Below are 17,899 nucleotides of genomic sequence, written 5' to 3'. Positions count from 1 at the left end.
TTTGTACTCTCTTGATTCAACTATGGTTTGCTGGAAATTTTCACACCTATTAAAAGCTTATTTCCTTTGCCTTCTTGAAATATATCTAACATAAAAGCACTTGAAATTCTTATGATATGGTAAAATAATAATGTTGATTTAGACCTCTTGGTAGTCCCCAAACGGATGTGATGCAGAGGGGAATATGGCACTCACCCTACTGGTTGCTGGTTTTTTTTGTATCAGCACTCATGAAGATTCTGGATTGCATACTGTAGGAACATTTGTACATATACAATAAAGGATTCAACATTTTTAAAATTTTAACATTTGGAACAATTTAACAATATGTAGAGGAAAAATATTACCTTTCTTTAACTGAGTTTATTTTTGTAAATGTTAAAAGAGAGGCTGGAATTATTAGCAGGATAAAAAAGTAGAAAATAAAATATGATGCAATGTTAAGGAAGTTAGGCTTCCTGCCTTTCATGTCCCCTTCTTGCAAGCTATTCACAACCTTGTCATTTCCTACTGCTGTCTCTTGTCACAAACCACTCTGCTCTCTTTGATTTTCCCATGGTCTCAGTTTTCCCTGACTTGTTTTCAGTGTCTCACATTAGCATTCTTTTTTCATAATTTGTAAAGATTTCTTTTTTTCTTTTACACCTCTCTTCAAGACCTATTTATGCCATAATTCCTGCAAGAAATTTACAGTGTGACTGTATCTTGAGAAATGTGAGTGATTCCTTACTACTCTCTGTAATAAAAATGTAATTACCAGTTTATTTTAATTTATGAAAAAGGGCACATAGATTATCACTTGTTTCTTTATATTCCTTATCCCCATCTGTCACTTATCTTTATGAATTTAAAGTTAGGTTCAATAATATATGAAGATGTTTGTTTTTTAATTCCCTTGCTTAGGGGATGAGATTGTATTTCAGTATTGTAGCTGAAAATTCATAGTACACAATAATTAGCTAGGAAAGATAATGCATATTCTAAAATATTTTTAAAATAAAAAATTGCATTCAAGCTGAGATTCTGTTTACACAAACCTCAGGCACCAACCAACACATTATCCTACAATGCAAAGAGTCCCATAAAGCTCTCAACAGTATAGGTTTCAATTGTCCTTATACATCATGCCAGAAACACATCTCAGCCCTGACTCCAGACACTCACCTTTAGCAAAAGCAACAGCCAACTTTTTTGGGATGCTTTTAAGCTTCCCCTTTGATTTATTTGACTTTCACTGTTTGGCAACAGCTCTCTGGTCCTTAATAATATTGAAGGTGCAAACCAATAATATTTATCTACTCCAAAGGGTCTATGTGTGTACAGGGTATGTTTGGGGAAATTAATACTCCTTCAGCATGAGCTGATAGGATAAGCATCAGTGAAATTTCTGCTGCTGTCTGAGAGAACGTGCCATGTGGGGCACCTGTTTCCTGAAACCTTTCACCAAGCTGGGCATGTGTGGCACTTTCCAACCCTTCCTGTAGAAAAAGCCTCTTCCTCCTCTAGGCTCATGCAAATTTGTCCTTTTACTTTTCCTGTTTTACAATTCCACAAAATCAGAAATACTGCACATGCAGGTAAATTTGATAGTTAATTACAGTCCTAATTGCATTCCACAAACCACTGAAAGAAAGTAAATATCTAAACTGTCAATCTAGAGGATTTAGTCTAATGAAATTGTTAATGGAAACATTAGAAGTTATCAGACAGGAAAACTGATCACAAGCTACCACTCATAAAAAAAATTCATCCATTACACTGGACTACATTTGATATTGTAAACACTGGTAAGTTAATGTAAAATTTAAAAGCAGTTGTGGTTTAAATTTAAAAGCATTGTGTTTTACTCCATAAATTAAACGGTACCTGGGGAATCATTAAGGCTGAAGGCAATTCGTACTGGCTTATCAGCAGGTACCCTGGCCGTGGTGATCATGTGGGCACTTGAGTCAATGCTTTTACTTGTTTGTTCCAGCTGCAATAATAGAAAAAATATATTTATTACAGAGCATGTGACATCATTCAACAAATTAGTTTAATGATTTTCATGCACTCACAGCTGCCTTTCCCATCCTAGCTAAATGTTTAGAATCAAAGTCAAGGGAGCGTCATTTCACTTTTCCATTTGATAAGAATTTAAGTGAAATTCCGTGCAGAGACTGCTTTTATTTTTGCTATTTATAAATTAGAAAGACGATGGCAAAGGAAGCTTGCCTCTCTTCTCACCTGCTTGCTCCCCGCCATTGCCCCTTCAGCAAGCCTTGACTCGTGGCAATGCTGCCTGGTTCTGAAGGTGAAGAAGGAAGAAGGGGTGGGGAGTTGAGAGTTACATGACCCCAAGCCTGCCCTGTGATTGGAACTGTGCACACCACTCCACATGGTGTCAATGAGGAGGCACTCATCCTCCTACCTTCCACCCATACTTCCCCAATTCAACTGCCCCTGCAAGTCACACACTTCATGACCAAAAATTCATGGGGTCTCCAAACCTTGGTGGTGATTCTTCAGTGGAACCCTGTGAACATGTAGAGGTCTGTCTGCATGGATTTGGCTCCTGGGTTGGGACCTTACTCAGTCCTCTGTCTTTCTTCTGAGACCATAGATTCAAAGAAGTGATTTTACTGTGATGAAACACTGTCCATTAAGAAAACTGCTAGTTCATTTCAAATATGGCACTAAAGAATTGTTGAGCAATAAAATAATTAGCTATTTTTGATCTCAAACAGTGTAACTAAAACATCTCTGTGCCCTGAGAAGTTGTACTCTGAGCTCTACTATGTATATTTAATCTTTTGAATGCACAGTTTTGGTTAAACTCTATTGAATAGCTGAATGCAAACAATGCCCTTGATTATCTAGCACAAAGCTGCTAAAATTCAAAGCTATTAATATTCTGATTAGCACCATATGTGGAGAATGTGAAGTCAGTGGGACTTCGTGCATGCAAAAGATCTGCTCATAAAGAAATTATTTTAGGACTCTGGACTGCTATCCAGCACTCATTGTATTCATACCAAATATGTGGACAATTATGCTTCCAAATTACGATAAAAACTTCTTAGGGAATTAGAACCAAATTCATCATGAAAATACAATGAATTTACTAACTCATTGTCAGCAGACAACAGAGCATTTAGCTGGTGAAAACAAGAACCAGTTTCCTAAGCCAATAGTCTTGCAGTTTTACAGTAAAGTAGCTATTGTATTGCATGAAAATTCTACCAAGTCATTCTAATTCATACTGAATTATTTGGCAGTCTCAAAAAGTCAATAGAACAGAACACTATTTCTTGAGTATAATCTTCCTTGGTGGTGTACAAGTGAATCAACCCTTCTTTGGCATCATTGCCATGCAATCAGTGGAAGAGGATCGAATTTGCATTGAGTCCATTAATTTCAGCATTTCTTGTTTATTTGCTTTGTCTCTCTTTATATTTAGCTAGCAAAGTGATATGGTTACTTATTATTTGAAATGCATAATATTTTCTTACAATAACAACAAATAATCTAAAATCCTTACTTTGAATAAATTTTATTTGAAGCTGAAAGTGTCCCTTTCTGCTAGTATATGAAAGATGTCAAGGATTGGTCTTAATTTCCCATTACTAGTATTCAAGACCCACAAAAATGGAACTGTTATCTGTGGAGCAGAGGCAAAGAAAAGCCAAATAACTTGCAGCCATGTATGTTTTAGGTTCAGGAAAATACCCTTGGAGACAACTGAAATATTTTATTTTGAAGTGCACTGCATCAGAGTAAATAATTTTTACCTTCTGAGCATTCTTGATCTCTTCCCCACCCTCACTTCATAAGAAACATGAGACATCTCATTGTTTTTAAAATACAACAGAATTACCAATGCAAAATTCTTAAACATATTTCCCTTACTTCCCAATATAAGGTAAAGAATAAAACCTCTCCAAATGAAGAGATTTTAAGTGATAAGAAAATCCTTAAAACAAGGCTGTTCATTGTTCTGTGCTTTGTACACTTTCTCTGACACTGACTATCTCAAGTGGTCTTCCACATAAGAGTATACTTCACATTTCACATCATAGCCTAAGAAATTAAAAGGATGCCTTCTGCTAGAGCTTTTAAAATTGCCATAACAATATTGCTACAAGACTGATATTTTATTCCAATCACATACTCTGTGGTGTGCAATGTTTTTAAATTAACTCTTTTAACCATCTACTCTGTGAGGGCAAAAATCAATACCCTTTTAGTAAGAAATGGTGAATTCTATTGAAACACAAAAGAAAGTGTTCATTTTATTCTAATTCAGAAAAAAAAGAAATCTCATCCTTATACACAGCATTTACCCTGTTATCATTTTTTAATATTGCATTTATCCCTTCTCTCCTTTTTTTTGCAAAATCCTCAAGCTCTTCATCACAAAAAGCAATCACAGAGAACAGAGAGTGATGGAAAAACCCTGTGTGCGAACAAGGTGATATTATGAAACATGCAGACCAATTGCCCCTAATTCCCCACATGCTTTCTCCATGAATGAAGAACAGTGTCTCTGTAGACAGAGATGAGAGTGAGTGGGCAACCTGGAACTTTAACAGATTTAATGAGCAGCTCTCATCTTCCCAACAATTACCTGTAGAGCTGGCTGGCTGCTGTTCCCCTGTAACAAACCTGCAGCAGAACTCAGATTAAATGCTGTTACAGCTGTACGGATTTTTTTCACACCTGTTGCCTTACCTCACTTAGCAGAGTGTCTGCACTTGTATAATCCAGGGCCAGCCACTGCCTTGGCTTGTTGTTGCCTTTATGGAGTAAAGCGTCAATAAAAGAAAAGGCTGCACCTGCTGCATAGCAACAAACTGACAAGGTCTGAGAAGCTGAGACAGCTGTCAGGGCAACATGCTGCTACCTGCACTTCCCATAGGCTTTGCTGTCCAAAAAGATAACCCTTTTCTACTTTTCTCCACAATTCTGATTTTCCTTCTTCTCCTTGCCAGGGATGAGGGATTATGATACTGTCACACTTCAGGGAGGAAAGAATCCTTCTGTCACAGGCATTATTAAACAGCAAACTGTGGTGATCCCAAGATTTTTAATTCATTAGTCCTGGCAAACCTGAAATACAAACAGACTTGCTTCATAGGACAGGAATGTTTTCAGCATGACCCAATCAGTGTCTGTGTCTATTCCAGCAAAATGGCAAAGATAGCATGACTCCAGTCAGCAAAAATGTCTGCAGCTCCAATCAGCTTGGGCTGACACTGCCAACTTGGACTGGCTGCAAGCACACTCTCAGATGATAGCAGTGACTATCAAAGCTAACAACAACTGAAGGGCTTGGCCTCTTAGGCTTATGTTCGTGTTGGCTTTGACTGAGCCAGGCTTGTTTAAGAGAAGCCACTAGCCCTTCTCTTCCGAGGAGATAACAGGCAAATCTCAGAATGTGTAGGCTATAAAAGCAGATGTATTTATAGACCAGCCGGTGATGGCAGTGATAAATGAAGCTGACTCAGAGATTTGACTGAACTCAGAGGATTTTCTAGTGTGATTTCAGATAGCTTTTCTTTGTCAAACTACTGGCAAGCAATTTAATAGATAAATCTTCATGTATCACAAGATATTAATTTCTTCTGTTTAAAGTTTTATTTTCTGTTGTCAGAAAATAAAGGTTTAATCCCTGTCATGCACATGTACTACCTACATGACTTCTTTGAATGCTACCACTGTCATTGGAACAAGTGGAGAAAAATGGAGAACAATTACAGAATGATTTTACAGAATATCTTTATTGTTTTGTGCTTGAAAAGGGGGTCTCCTTCAAAATGTATGTGAAGGTATATTTCATCTTTAAATTCCTAATGGAAAGAGCTTATCTAACCCAGAGCTGTATAGACACATTCCTAGATTCCCTTGGCTCAGCTGATATATAGAGAGATTGCTGGACAAATAAAGACATGAAGGGCTCAAGTAAAATTTTCATCCTTCCTCACTCTTTCACCTTCTGGCCCTAGACCAGGACTGATCTCACCAGGGCAAAACTCTGGAAGCTACCAGTTGCCCTTGTGGCCTTAAAAGACCTTTTTTATACTTCAAAATTACTGAACTGCAAAAATATCCTACCCACACTACCTTTACCCCAGGAATGACCTGGGAAGGCATAAGACAGCTGCACCATTAGTTAGGTATCCCTTGAGGCTGTCTTTAACTGCAGTGGGATTTCAGAGCTCTGGCCCAAACAGCTGGTAGAAAGCTGGATTGCACCTATGACTACACAGACCATTTTCTCTTCTCTCAATGTGCTGCTGAAAAGATTGAGGGTTCCTCACTAAATGCCTCCTTTGGAAGGGGCAGAAGACAGATTTGCCTCTAATCACAACCATTATTGCAAATAACATTCTACAGTTCAATATTATCAGCACTTGGTATTGATGTCCAGCTCCACATCCAATTACTGTGAAAATGTTGGAAGATACAGAAAATCCTGGCTCCAGTGGAGCCACAAAAAATATTCTGCATCAGTTTTCATGGAGCGAGGATTTTCCCCAAATCATAAGATATTGCTTTGTGTGGACAAATGGTATTCAGATGGTATTCATACCTTTGTTATATGCCATTACATAAAGCCTAAGAAAGGCTCTCTACATGAAATCTTAAGACAGGCAAAATTTCCAGTAGCCATGACAGCAAGGGTCTTGGACATAAATGATGTTTGAATAGGGCAGGGTGCTTTTTTCCAGATGGCTCTGACACTCCACATTTCCAGACTGACACTTCAGTTGCACTCACTTTAAATAGCATGTGCGGTTGCTAATTAAGTAGATCATCATTTTATGTGTTGTAGCCGCTGTATCCATGTTTTTTTTTGAATTTCACTGTTTCTAGTTAAATCTGTATTATTCACAGACTCATGGAATCACAGAGCTTTTAGCCTTGGAAGGGACCTCTGGAGATCACCCTGTCCAACCCCTCCTGCCAAGGCAGGGTCACCTGGAGCAGGTGACGCAGGAATGCATCCAGGTAGGTTTGGAATGTCTCCAGAGAGGGAAACTTCACAAGACTCTTGGGCTGTGTATTCCAGTGCTCTGCCCCCCTCCATGGAAAAAGTTCTTCCTCATGTTTGGGTGAAAATTCTTGTGCAGTTTATGGCCATTGCTCCTTGTCCTCTCACTGGGCACCAATGACAAGAGCCTGGCACCACCTTCTTGTCACCCTCCCTGGAAATACTGTACGGATTATTGAGATCTCATCTCATCTCATCTCATCTCATCTCATCTCATCTCATCTCATCTCATCTCATCTCATCTCATCTCATCTCAGTCTTCTCCAGATTAAACAGGCCCAGCTCCCACAGTCTCTCCTCCTAAGAGATGCTCCAGAACCCTCATCATCTTTGTGGCCTCTACTGGACCATCCCCAGAAGTTCCATGTCTTTCTTGTCCTGAGAAGCCCAGAACTAGACACAGTTACACACTTCTGTGAAGTGTGCTGCCTCTGAATTGTGGGCTAAGATCCAAAACTTCACAAACCAAAAGGCCCCTGATTTGTATTTAAATATCAGCTCTGTGCTATACACAATGATTAGTCACCTGAAACTACTACTTTATGAGAGGTGGCATATTTTTAAAATGTGAGACTATTATAGCGTTCTGCATACAGAAGATGAAATCTGAAGCATCAAGATGAATGATTTGACTGTAATTGCTTTATCAGCTATCTATTCTTGGGATGATCATGCTAAAACTCTCAACAACATGGACTCAAACAGCATATTTTAAAAACTTCTTTACATTACTTTATAAGAGGAAACTAGGGAAGATCTCAATTTTAAACAATGGCAAAATTGAAGTCTAGGATGCTTCACTTCATTGACTTGCTCAAATTAATAGTCCAAGACATTTGGGTAGAGATAAATCTCACAATTCTTACTCACTAAAGAGGTGATTAAAATAATTGCACCAAAAAAAATTACTCTTGCAACACACAAAAAAACTTCTTCCTGACAGACTGCACATACACCTTACAGTCATCTCTGTGAATATTACAGAATGCTGATAACTCCAGGGTGTTTTTTGTTGGCTTTTGTGTGTGTGTGTGTGTGTGTGTAGGAACACAGCCTGCCCTGTTCCTTTTTCAGTATCCTCTTAGTAATCAGGTTCCTGGTTTCCAACCAAAATTCTTTCAGCCCTGCATCACATTAGGAAACTGGTGACGTACTAGAAGAGGATATCACGTTTTATTAGTCAAAAACACCTTAAAGGAATATACTCTAAATTAGGAACACTGGGACTTACTGATATTCAGTAGTGGAAACATGCAAATTTTCAAAAAGTTTCAGGATGAAGTATCAGTTATTCTACAGATGTTAAAAAACCCAATATCGGCAATCTAATAAAACACCTGTTGCCTTCACTTTTTAGCTGTGCTACTTTCAATTCATCTCAGTGTCCTAGTATAAGCAGTATTTTAGTAGCATATGACCTCATTGATGCTAAAATGGTGTTTTGCAGATTGCCAGTCACTATTTAAAAAGACATTTTAAATATTCTAGCATATGGAAGATGTTCCAAGAAGAAATCAACTAAAAAAACCCACATATATATATTCCCTGAAATTACACAAAGTGCAAAATCACTCACAATCCAACATCTCATATCCTGACAACTGGAGCAACCAACAGAGCATTTCCTTAGTGTTCTTGGGTATTAGCTCCGGTCTCCTTGCCTAGGTAGTGTTTTAACACAGGTAAAATAATGTACTTTACAAACTTCTACTCTCATGAATGGCTGACCCCCATCAGATTAAACTAAATCATTAACACCAGCAGGAAGAATACATTGTGCACTGACTTACAAAAGATGACATAAGCAAATTTATAATTAATGGCAAATTGATATGCAATAGCTGAATTCACTTACATAGGATCACACAGGTTTAATAAAGGAGATCATTGCCAAGAAATTAAAGATTGGCTTAATACTCTCAAACATATAAGTTATCTTTGAAAACCAGTGATTGCAGACGACATAGAATAAGCTCTAACTTTTTAATCCCTTCCTTACACCTAATCCATAGTATGACTAGAAGCAGCTGTTTACAGAAACCTGCTCTTCAATGCTGTCCCTCAGAGGGCACATTCTAGAAATTCACAGTATCACAGAATGGCCTGGAAGAGACCTTAAAGAGCCTCTGGTTCCAAGCCAGTCCATGGGCAGGGACACCTTCCACTAGACCAGGTTGCTCCAAGCCCTGAACACTTCCAGCGATGAGGCAGCCACAGCTTCTCTGGGCAACCTGTGCCAGGGCCTCACCACCCTCACAAGGCAGAATTTCTTCCTAATATCCAATCTAAATATCCTCTCTGTCAGCGGGAAGCCATTCCCTCTTGTCAATCACTCCCTTGTCTAAAGTCCCTCTCCATCTTTCCTGTAGGTTCCCTTCAGGTATTGGCAGGCTGCAATTAGGTCACTCTGGAACCTTGTTTTTTCAAGCTGAACACTCCCAACTCTCTCAGCCTTTCCTCATAGCAGAGGTACTCCATCCCTCTGACCATCTTTGTAGCCTCCTCCACTCGCTCCAACACATCTATGTCCCTCTTGTGCATTTGAAACCTATTGGCTATGTTGCTGCTGACTGTTCACCATATGGCACATTAATGTAAAACTCCTTAATCACTTTAAAAAATTGCTTTTGCTACAGCAATCTTTTTGTCCAAAAAAGAACCTTGATGCCCCATTCCACATTCATGCTAGCTCCTAGTGACAACCTTGTTTTGATTTTATGATTTTCCTCATATTATCATCCATCATAATCTAACAGCAAAATGAAATCTCCAAACTAAACCTGTAATAATTTTTAAAATAAACTCCACTGGCAGTACCAGCTAATTGTTTTAGCACCATGAACTAGAGGCAGGGCTGTAGCTCCTGTTTGAGGCATCTAAACCCTGATTCAAAAACAAAAGTGTGCACATACATTTTTTTGGGAAAAATTGTATGTTCCAGGTTACAATTTAGATGATCAAACTGTCTGTTACTTGAGAATTTCAAGTCTTCAAACAAAATGCAAAATTAGAAAATTACTACTGAACTAGCTAAAAGAGAAATAACTCCCATTCACCTAGTTCACCTAGTTCTCAGAGTTTAACAGCCATAAATAAAATCAAAAAACAAGTAGAAGAAAACAGTTTCAAATATTTTTCCTTCTGCAAAATTTTTACAAGCCATAATTTGCCATTAATGATTACAAAAAAGTGAAAATTAAGAAACATTGTCTAATTTCTTGCTGAGGAACTTCCTTTCTTTAAAGTTCTGTATACCCACATATTAGAAGGTTTTGCTACTTCTCTTCACACCATCATTCACAAATTTCATCATAATCCTACTTAAGCTTCCTTAGACCAAGAAATAGACACAAAAAGTTAAAGCAGCAGGTTTCTTTGAGACTGTTAGATGCTGTCTAAAGACTCCTTGTTTTATTCTATTCAGGGAGAAACATCTAAAGCATGTGTCTGGAATCCTCTAACATAGGCAAGTAGAGAGAGATACATGCCCAACTGAAAATAATCTAGACCACTGAGAATTCTGCAGGACATTTTTAACCTTTTGGAACCATACATCATACAATGGTGTCATACAACTGGTAATCCCACTTGTTCTAAGATCTCCCTTATTTTCAGCCTATTGATGGTCTGGGATAGTTTATTATAGCTCCTAAATCTGACAATAGATTAACTGAATAAGCCACACTGTTATTAGTAACTTAGCTTACATCATCAGTGGGTAAAATCATTAAAAAAATTTTAACAGTAAAAATCTTGTACATGGCACTCTTTCAGCTTGGAGTGTGATTTGTTTCAGCTTGTTTCAGCTTGGAGTGTGATTCTAGTATATAATATCAATTATTAGCTCTCAAATTCATAATCCTTTGTAAGTCTCATCAGAACAGAGCATTTTCTTTTGTACATGCCAGCCGTAATAGAAATTCAACACTGAAGACAAATTGCCGGTTACACTGTAATGTAGAGAATTAGAATCATGGAGGCACAACTTCAGGGAAAAGACAACTTTCTAATATCCAGCCTAAACCCTCCCTGACACAGCTTCATGCTGTTCCCTCAGGTCGTCTCACCAATCACCAGAGTCAAGAGATAGGTGCTGCCCCTCCACTTCCTCTTGATTTGAGGAAGTTGTAAACTGTGATGAGGTCTCTCCTCAATCTTCTCCTTGATGCCCACATTTTAGTCAATAGAACTCAGAACCTGGTCCATAAAGATGCATAATAAACATTTAGACATTCACTTTACTGTACTGTGTTAAAAAAAAAAAGGAAAAAGGATGCTCAAATACATTATGGATAAATCTGCTTTTGATAAGCAATGAACACCTAGCCTGCAGAGTTACTAAGATAAGCAATACTGATGATGAAAAAGAGTTTGGACAATTATCCTTCAAAAGAAAAAAGGCAGAGATTTCTTTATGGCTCGATTACTGTTTCAATAATCTTAACCCCAATACAGGGTTTGAAATGAAATCTGCCTGATACTACTGAGTCATGGAATCATTATGGTTGGAAAAGACCTCCAAGATCATTGAGTCCAACATTTGACTGACACCACCATATCACCTTCACCTTGGAACGTCAATGTCTGGTGACATCCTTTAGCTAATACCAGTGAGCTTGGGGTTTAACAGCAGGATGACACCTTCTTTGTTGTTGTTGTACATAGTACAACACTGGTACATTCACCTGTTTTGAAGGTATATTAGAAAATGTTCTCTGCCCATTCCTTATATGTAAACTGTATTGCACTACTTAAATGATACCTTGGTTAACTGTCTGTAATGATTATATATATATATATATATAAAACTTCATTTTTAAAAATAAATAATACTGTCTTCAACATAACAGTTTTTTTAGGCTAGGGCAAAATTTGGGAGAAGACCTCCGGAAGGAGCCCCCACAAAGCAAACCCCCCACGGCCCCTCCCCCACCTGGTTCAGGAAGGATTTCCTCAGAGAGAAATGGAAAAAACCTGTTTATTTAACAAGCAAAACACTCCCCAGTACAAAAAAGCAACACCAGATGACAAAACCCTTTCACCATTCTGAAGAGATGACAAATTCAGGAAGTCTCTCCTGGGAGTGGTCGCCCAGCTATCAGTCTCCGGCGCTGGGGACGGCTGCTGCAGGTTACAAAAATGCAGACTTTTGGTGTTTCTTGATCTTTCCCAGGTCCAGGTCCAGAGCAGGTTCAGATGACATTCAGGAAAGGGAAAGGGAAGGGAAAAAAGAAACAGTACAGGGTAAAAATTGGACTGCCTAGCTAAACTACTAATAAGCAAAAGCAAAAGCAAGCAAGCCAGCAAGCAAGCCAGCAAGCAAGCCAGCCAGCAAGCAAGCCAAGCCAGCCAAGCCTCTCCTAGACACAGACCATGGGGGGAGGTGAGCCGGCTGATAACAAGACAAAACAATCCTTCACTTTCAGAGTCAGTCCTGAAGGCACAGAACATAATATCAGGCATAAACAGAACACACGATTTGGGATACCAGCACCATACTGTCACCCTAGGACACAGCTATAGTGGGTCTATAAGCTGCACAGATAATTTGCAGATTATCTTAACAGATACCAGTTTGACTAGCCTAGCTCGAAGTAAACAAGTCCCTGGACACAATAATGATAGGTCAGATTCAAACCCAAACAGAGGACCTCAGCCAACCCCTTTGAAGCACAGATGCTCCCATATCATTAGCCAGTAAGCTAAGTGGAGTTGAGACCCGTAACCAATCATGTCTGTAAGCGAAGGAAATTTGAAAGCCCTATAAAAGGACCTGCCCCATAATAAACTTAAGCTGTTACTGCACGAACCCCATTATGTGCCTGTCACTTGCCTGTCTCCAAAACTGTAACAGTGTGTATCTACTGTTCAAACAGAAGATCACAATTTGGGGATTTAGTGTGCAAGACTGAGAACAAGTCCCATGCAATAGTCTCAATTTTTGGTATGAATCCATTCTGTGGGTTTTGGCCCATACTACATTATGGCATGATTCCCTTATTTGGGCAACATGGTGTTGTATCTCCTGCTTTGTATAAGTGCACAGCATTTATTCATTAACATTTCCTTAAACACCTCAAGAACCATATAGGAAAGACTATGCATTTTCCATAATGTGGCTATGGTTCTTAGTTACAGCTGAGCAGGCTTTGCAGTGGAGAAATGAGGGCTGCAGGGGTGTCTTTACAGTTCTTTCAATTCACAACCAGGCACAGATTCAGGCCAATTTCTGAGCTGCTGGCAGATATATGGGGCTGACAGAGTAGCCAGGAAATAATGGGACACGCTGAAGTTCCCCAGGTCACGCTGGTGGGTCACATTCCATGCTGGCAGCAAGAAGGACAGTGTCCTTGCACACCCTGGGCCAGAAGATTCCCACTGATGTGAGTTCTGGAGAATTAATGAATTTTTCAACAGGTATATTCAGATGACACATGATGAACAACCCTGAAATTAATCCTCAAATCATAATGGGGACAATATGAGAAACAAAAATTTTACTTACTTGGGGAAGGCCTTTAAAATTATTTAGGCAGATAAACAAAGTACTAAAAATTGGAAAAACCTCTGTCTCTATCCTGAAGATCTAGTACTGGTTTAGACCATCCTTAGAAAATTCCAAATTGGGCATCAAAGTCACAATATGACAAAATGAAGAAAGAAGATCACAGATGTCAGTGGCTCAGACACTTGACAGTATAAGTTGTGGTCTTGATCTCAGAATCCTGCCTTTTTAGCTACTGTTTTTTTGCTAGTGTTTTCAGAGCTGAAAGAAATGCAAATCAGGTGTGGTAGCAGCTTGTTTCCAGAAGGCTGCAGATAGATGTTATTTATTCTATTCTTCATTATTTCATTTGGGTATTATTTCTGCAGAAGTCTTCATTTATTCAATGCTGGGTTTGCCCCTCTCTTCCACTGTTTCCTATCTTTTCCAATTACAGCCTAAAACTCCTATTTCCCTTACTCCTCAGTTTGGTGTTCTCCAAGTTTCCATCAACACATAGGTCCTGGTAAGTCCTTCCCACATGACAATATCAGCTGAACTTTCAGTAGCAGTAGGCATATATTTCCAGGTATTTCCAGGCTTCTGTGCACTCTACTGGATAAGAGTTCCCATATGACCAAGCTGAAAACTGAGGAAAAGTATTTTGCTAGCCCTTATCTGATACTGCATTTCATTTCCTCAAGCAAAACAGAACTCACCATCTAGAGGACATGTCATTTTTTCCCAATTATGTTTTTTTCTTACGGCAACAAAACAAGAATGATCTCAACAATTTTGCCACCTCCCATGAAATAAAGGGTCTTGGATTGTATTTTGTTGAGTACCATACCAGTGTCACAACATGTCTTTATTGTACCTGCAATACAAACTCAATATAAGCAGCATTAATTCCTTTCTCACACTATCATCCTTTCCAATTTGCTTGTTCTGTAGAAGTTCTGAATTCTTGTCATTTGTGCAGGTGGAATCACAGAATCGTTTTGGTTTCAAATACCATTGCGTCCAACTGATCCCCCAGCAGTGCCAAACCCACCACTGAACCATGTCCCTCTGCCTCATCTGAAAGTCTTTTGAACACTTCCATGCTAAGGCAATACTCCTCTAAAGTCCCTAGAAATGCTTTCCTGTGACTCAAGCTAACTGGATTAGCTATAGCAGAGAGAGCATACACTGAGGTAAGAATTCCAAATGGTAAGGAAATCTTGCTTACCTGTTTAGCTTACAGTCCTCTGCACAAGCGAGAGAAGCACAGGATAAGGGTAGTGTTTAACCCAGGACCTGTAGAGCAATGACCTGAGTAGTACTTAGCTGATTGGACATACTCTAGTTGATTAGTCTGTTCCTTCCCATCATGTTACAAGTGACATAAGTATAATCTGGGGGAAAGCTAAACTGGTGCTACTGTTACTAAGAGAATTATTCTGAATGTTCAGCACTATGTGGTTCACAATTTTCTGTTTCAGGTTTAAGCATGATTCTCTGCAAACTGAGCATGGCCCTTAGCCTTCCCTCAAGATGCCACTCACATTTTTTTCACTGGCCAGTATTATTGGTGAAACACAATTTTTCTACTCACACTTCAGCAGATGTTTTCAAACCCTTCTGTTCCATTGCTCAGGTTCCCATAGCTGAATAAGCAAACAAAAATTAACATTCTGTCCTTCTTATGAACTTCCCAAGATCTTATTCAAATTTTACCCTCCTAGAATTTGACAAACAAGTGCCTACAGATAAGCCGGGGATTTCCATGTGCACAATTATAGATTTTGGGTGGTGAAAGTGCAGCCAACAACCAATAGACAGCCCTCTGACCTTTGCATGGTCCTTTAGCATGTCTATGCAGAAAATAAATTGTGTAGATGCATAGCTAAAAAAAGATCAAGGCCAAGTCAAAGTTGTGATTAGACAGTGAGTTGCAAAGAAATCCTGGTTTTAACACAAAGAGATGTTTTAGTGTTAGTTCAATACAGCTTAATACATAGATGTTGTCTATATTCATAGTCACAAGCATACATATATATTATGGTTTTAGTTGTATTCTGGCTTTAAACAATGTAGGCAGCACAAAGCTTTGATAAAAGCACTGTGCCAAGAGGGCAGTTCAGAAATCATAGCATTGTAGAGTATCCTAACTTGGGAGGGACCCACAAGGATCACTGAAGTCCAGTCCAGTAAGTGAGGGGAGGGAGCAGTCAGGTATTGTTGCTATTGGGGGGTTTCTGTGTGGATTGCTGATTTCCTCTGTCAAAGTATTGTTGCTGTTAGTGCTTGTTTTCTAAACTCATAGGTGTATCCAGTAAATTGTTCTTAGGGCATTTCAGTGGAAGCAATAAAGTGGGGAGTACCATTCCTAAACGACAACACCTCTCAGCCACCTCTCCTTCAGGCTGGACAAGCCAAGTGACCTCAGCCACTCCTTGTAGGGCTTCTTCTCAAGACCCTTCACCATCTTTGTAACTCTCCTTTGGATGTTCTCTAATAGCTTTTTACCCTTCTGATATTGGGGTGCCCAGAACTGCCCCCAGCACTTGAGGTGAGGCTGCTCCAATGCAGAGCAGAGCAGGACAACCCCCTCCTTGGCCCAGCTGGTGATACTGGGTCTGATACCCCCTAGGACGCAGCTGGCCCTCTTGTGACTCATATCCAACTTTCCATAGATCAGAATCCCCAAGTCCCTTTCCCCAGTGCTGCTCTCCAGCGTCTTGTTCCCCAGTCTGTCCATACACGTGTGGCTGCCCCATCCCAGGCGCAGAATCCAGCACTTGTCTATGCTAAACTCCTTACAAATACCTGGAGACAGCAGAAGACAGCAATGGCACAGAGAGAATGTAGATTATAATGAGAAAAATTTGTACAAAGACTTGTAGAATTAGGGCAAAGTACAAAAAGTTATTTAAGCTGTATGCATCAATTAGCAGACAGACTAGCAGAATAGCAGACATCCATCAATTCATAGAATCTAAAGTTTTCTGTGCAGACTTAGAAATAAGTACCTCCTCTGTTCTCCATGGCTAACGTTAGATTACGGAAGTTGCTTTATAAAGTATCTTGACCCTAGAACAGGATGGATATTTTCTTCTTCCCTTGGTGCAGTGTGGTGCAAGATACACTGGAAAAAAGAAGAGAGGGATAAATGGAGTTGTTCCCCAGAAAATCTTTTTGGAAATGCCAACAATCCTTGGTCATGACAGACCAGATGGCTGAGTAAGTTCCTTCTTTTGCTTCAAGTGGCATCTACCTCCAAATACTTGTGGCAAAACTGCATACAGAATTTTTGAAGTTCATTTGTGGGTCAAATTATGTAGTTTCCCTCTATTATTACTCTTTTTAATACTTCTGGGGCAGTGTACAAAACTGTTACCCTGTTACCCTGTTTTACAGGGTAAAACTATTTAAGAATTATAGGACAGTAAAATTAAACTGTGTTCTTCTGAGGTTATTTAAGCAACACCTATCAAATGATTTAATGAATCTTGCAGGCAGCCTGCTGTAGAAGTGGGGTAACAGTCTCTGTTGGCTCACAGGCTCAGGTACTGCAGTATTATTTCTAAGGCCCTGAACTTCTTGTCTTTAAACAGTGTATTTGATTTTGTGTGGCACAGAGGCAAAGTTAATAAATCTTGTCAAATGTAAAGCAGATCCACTGTCTCCTGGCAGGACCCCAACTACCTGTAGAGGTGTCAAGGTGGGCCTCCAAACTGCTCTTCATCATGTTCTGCAGTGAGCATATTACTTGGCATTACAAGCCAATAACTAGATAACAAGCACTTGACAGTACTGCATCCAGCTCTGGGGCCTCCAGCACAAAAAGGACAGGGACCTATTGGAGTGAGTCCAAAGGAGGCCACCAGGATGATTAAAGGGATGGAGCACCTCTGCCATGAGGAAAGGCTGAGAGAATTAGGATTCAGCCTGGAAAAGGTTTTGGTCTGATCTCATTGCAGCCTTTCAGCACTTGAAGGGAGCCTACATGGAAGACAGGAGAGAGATCATTTACAAGGGCATGCAGTGACAGTTCTTCAAAATGTGGAATATATAAAATTCTCATAAGAAAGGATATTCCTTAATGTTTGGTCTTTGTATACTTTTAAGCCAAATCAACAAGAAGGGAGATTTAAACCCTGAAACAGATAGCAGCTAACAAGTAAGTTCTACATGAAGTCCAGGTGTCAGAAAAGCCAATTGTTTGTTGTTAGAATTGCCTTGTTAAGGTTTAGGGCTTGACATGCTTTAATCAGCTCAGATGTAGGGGAAGGAAAACAAAGAGAAGAAGGATACCTACTGATAGTGGACACAAAGAATGCAGAATTTATGGGCCAGAAGGATATTTGGTAGAAAAACCTAACAAAGCCAATTCAGCA

At 39.3% G+C, this 17,899-nt stretch overlaps 1 protein-coding gene across 4 annotated transcripts in view; it reads right to left on the bottom strand.

The window, feature by feature from the left end:
* The window catches only part of MAP3K7CL (MAP3K7 C-terminal like), a 45,660-nt gene that overhangs the window by 26,791 nt on the left and 970 nt on the right, over window positions 1-17,899 (bottom strand). The window contains exons 2-5 of one of the 4 annotated variants that reach the window (XR_008429500.1): window positions 16,532-16,647; window positions 15,115-15,166; window positions 14,749-14,816; window positions 12,019-12,197 (exon numbers count right to left, since the gene is read on the bottom strand). Coding sequence is in view for 2 of the 4 variants with exons in the window: in XM_053936097.1 (XP_053792072.1) it covers window positions 1,867-1,975; window positions 2,227-2,244 (127 nt within the window). In the remaining 2 variants the exon portion in view is untranslated. Of the gene's footprint in view, window positions 1-1,866; window positions 1,976-2,226; window positions 2,284-12,018; window positions 12,198-14,748; window positions 14,817-15,114; window positions 15,167-16,531; window positions 16,648-17,899 lie in introns of those variants that run through there. The other 3 variants (XM_053936097.1, XR_008429501.1, XM_053936098.1) reach the window with 3 other exon arrangements.

The sequence above is a fragment of the Vidua chalybeata genome, chromosome 2 (genome assembly GCF_026979565.1).
Source record: "Vidua chalybeata isolate OUT-0048 chromosome 2, bVidCha1 merged haplotype, whole genome shotgun sequence".
Taxonomy (NCBI): Eukaryota; Metazoa; Chordata; class Aves; order Passeriformes; family Viduidae; genus Vidua; species Vidua chalybeata.
The sequence above is the reverse complement of the archived record's forward strand: the minus strand, read 5'-3'. Positions and strand labels throughout refer to the sequence as shown.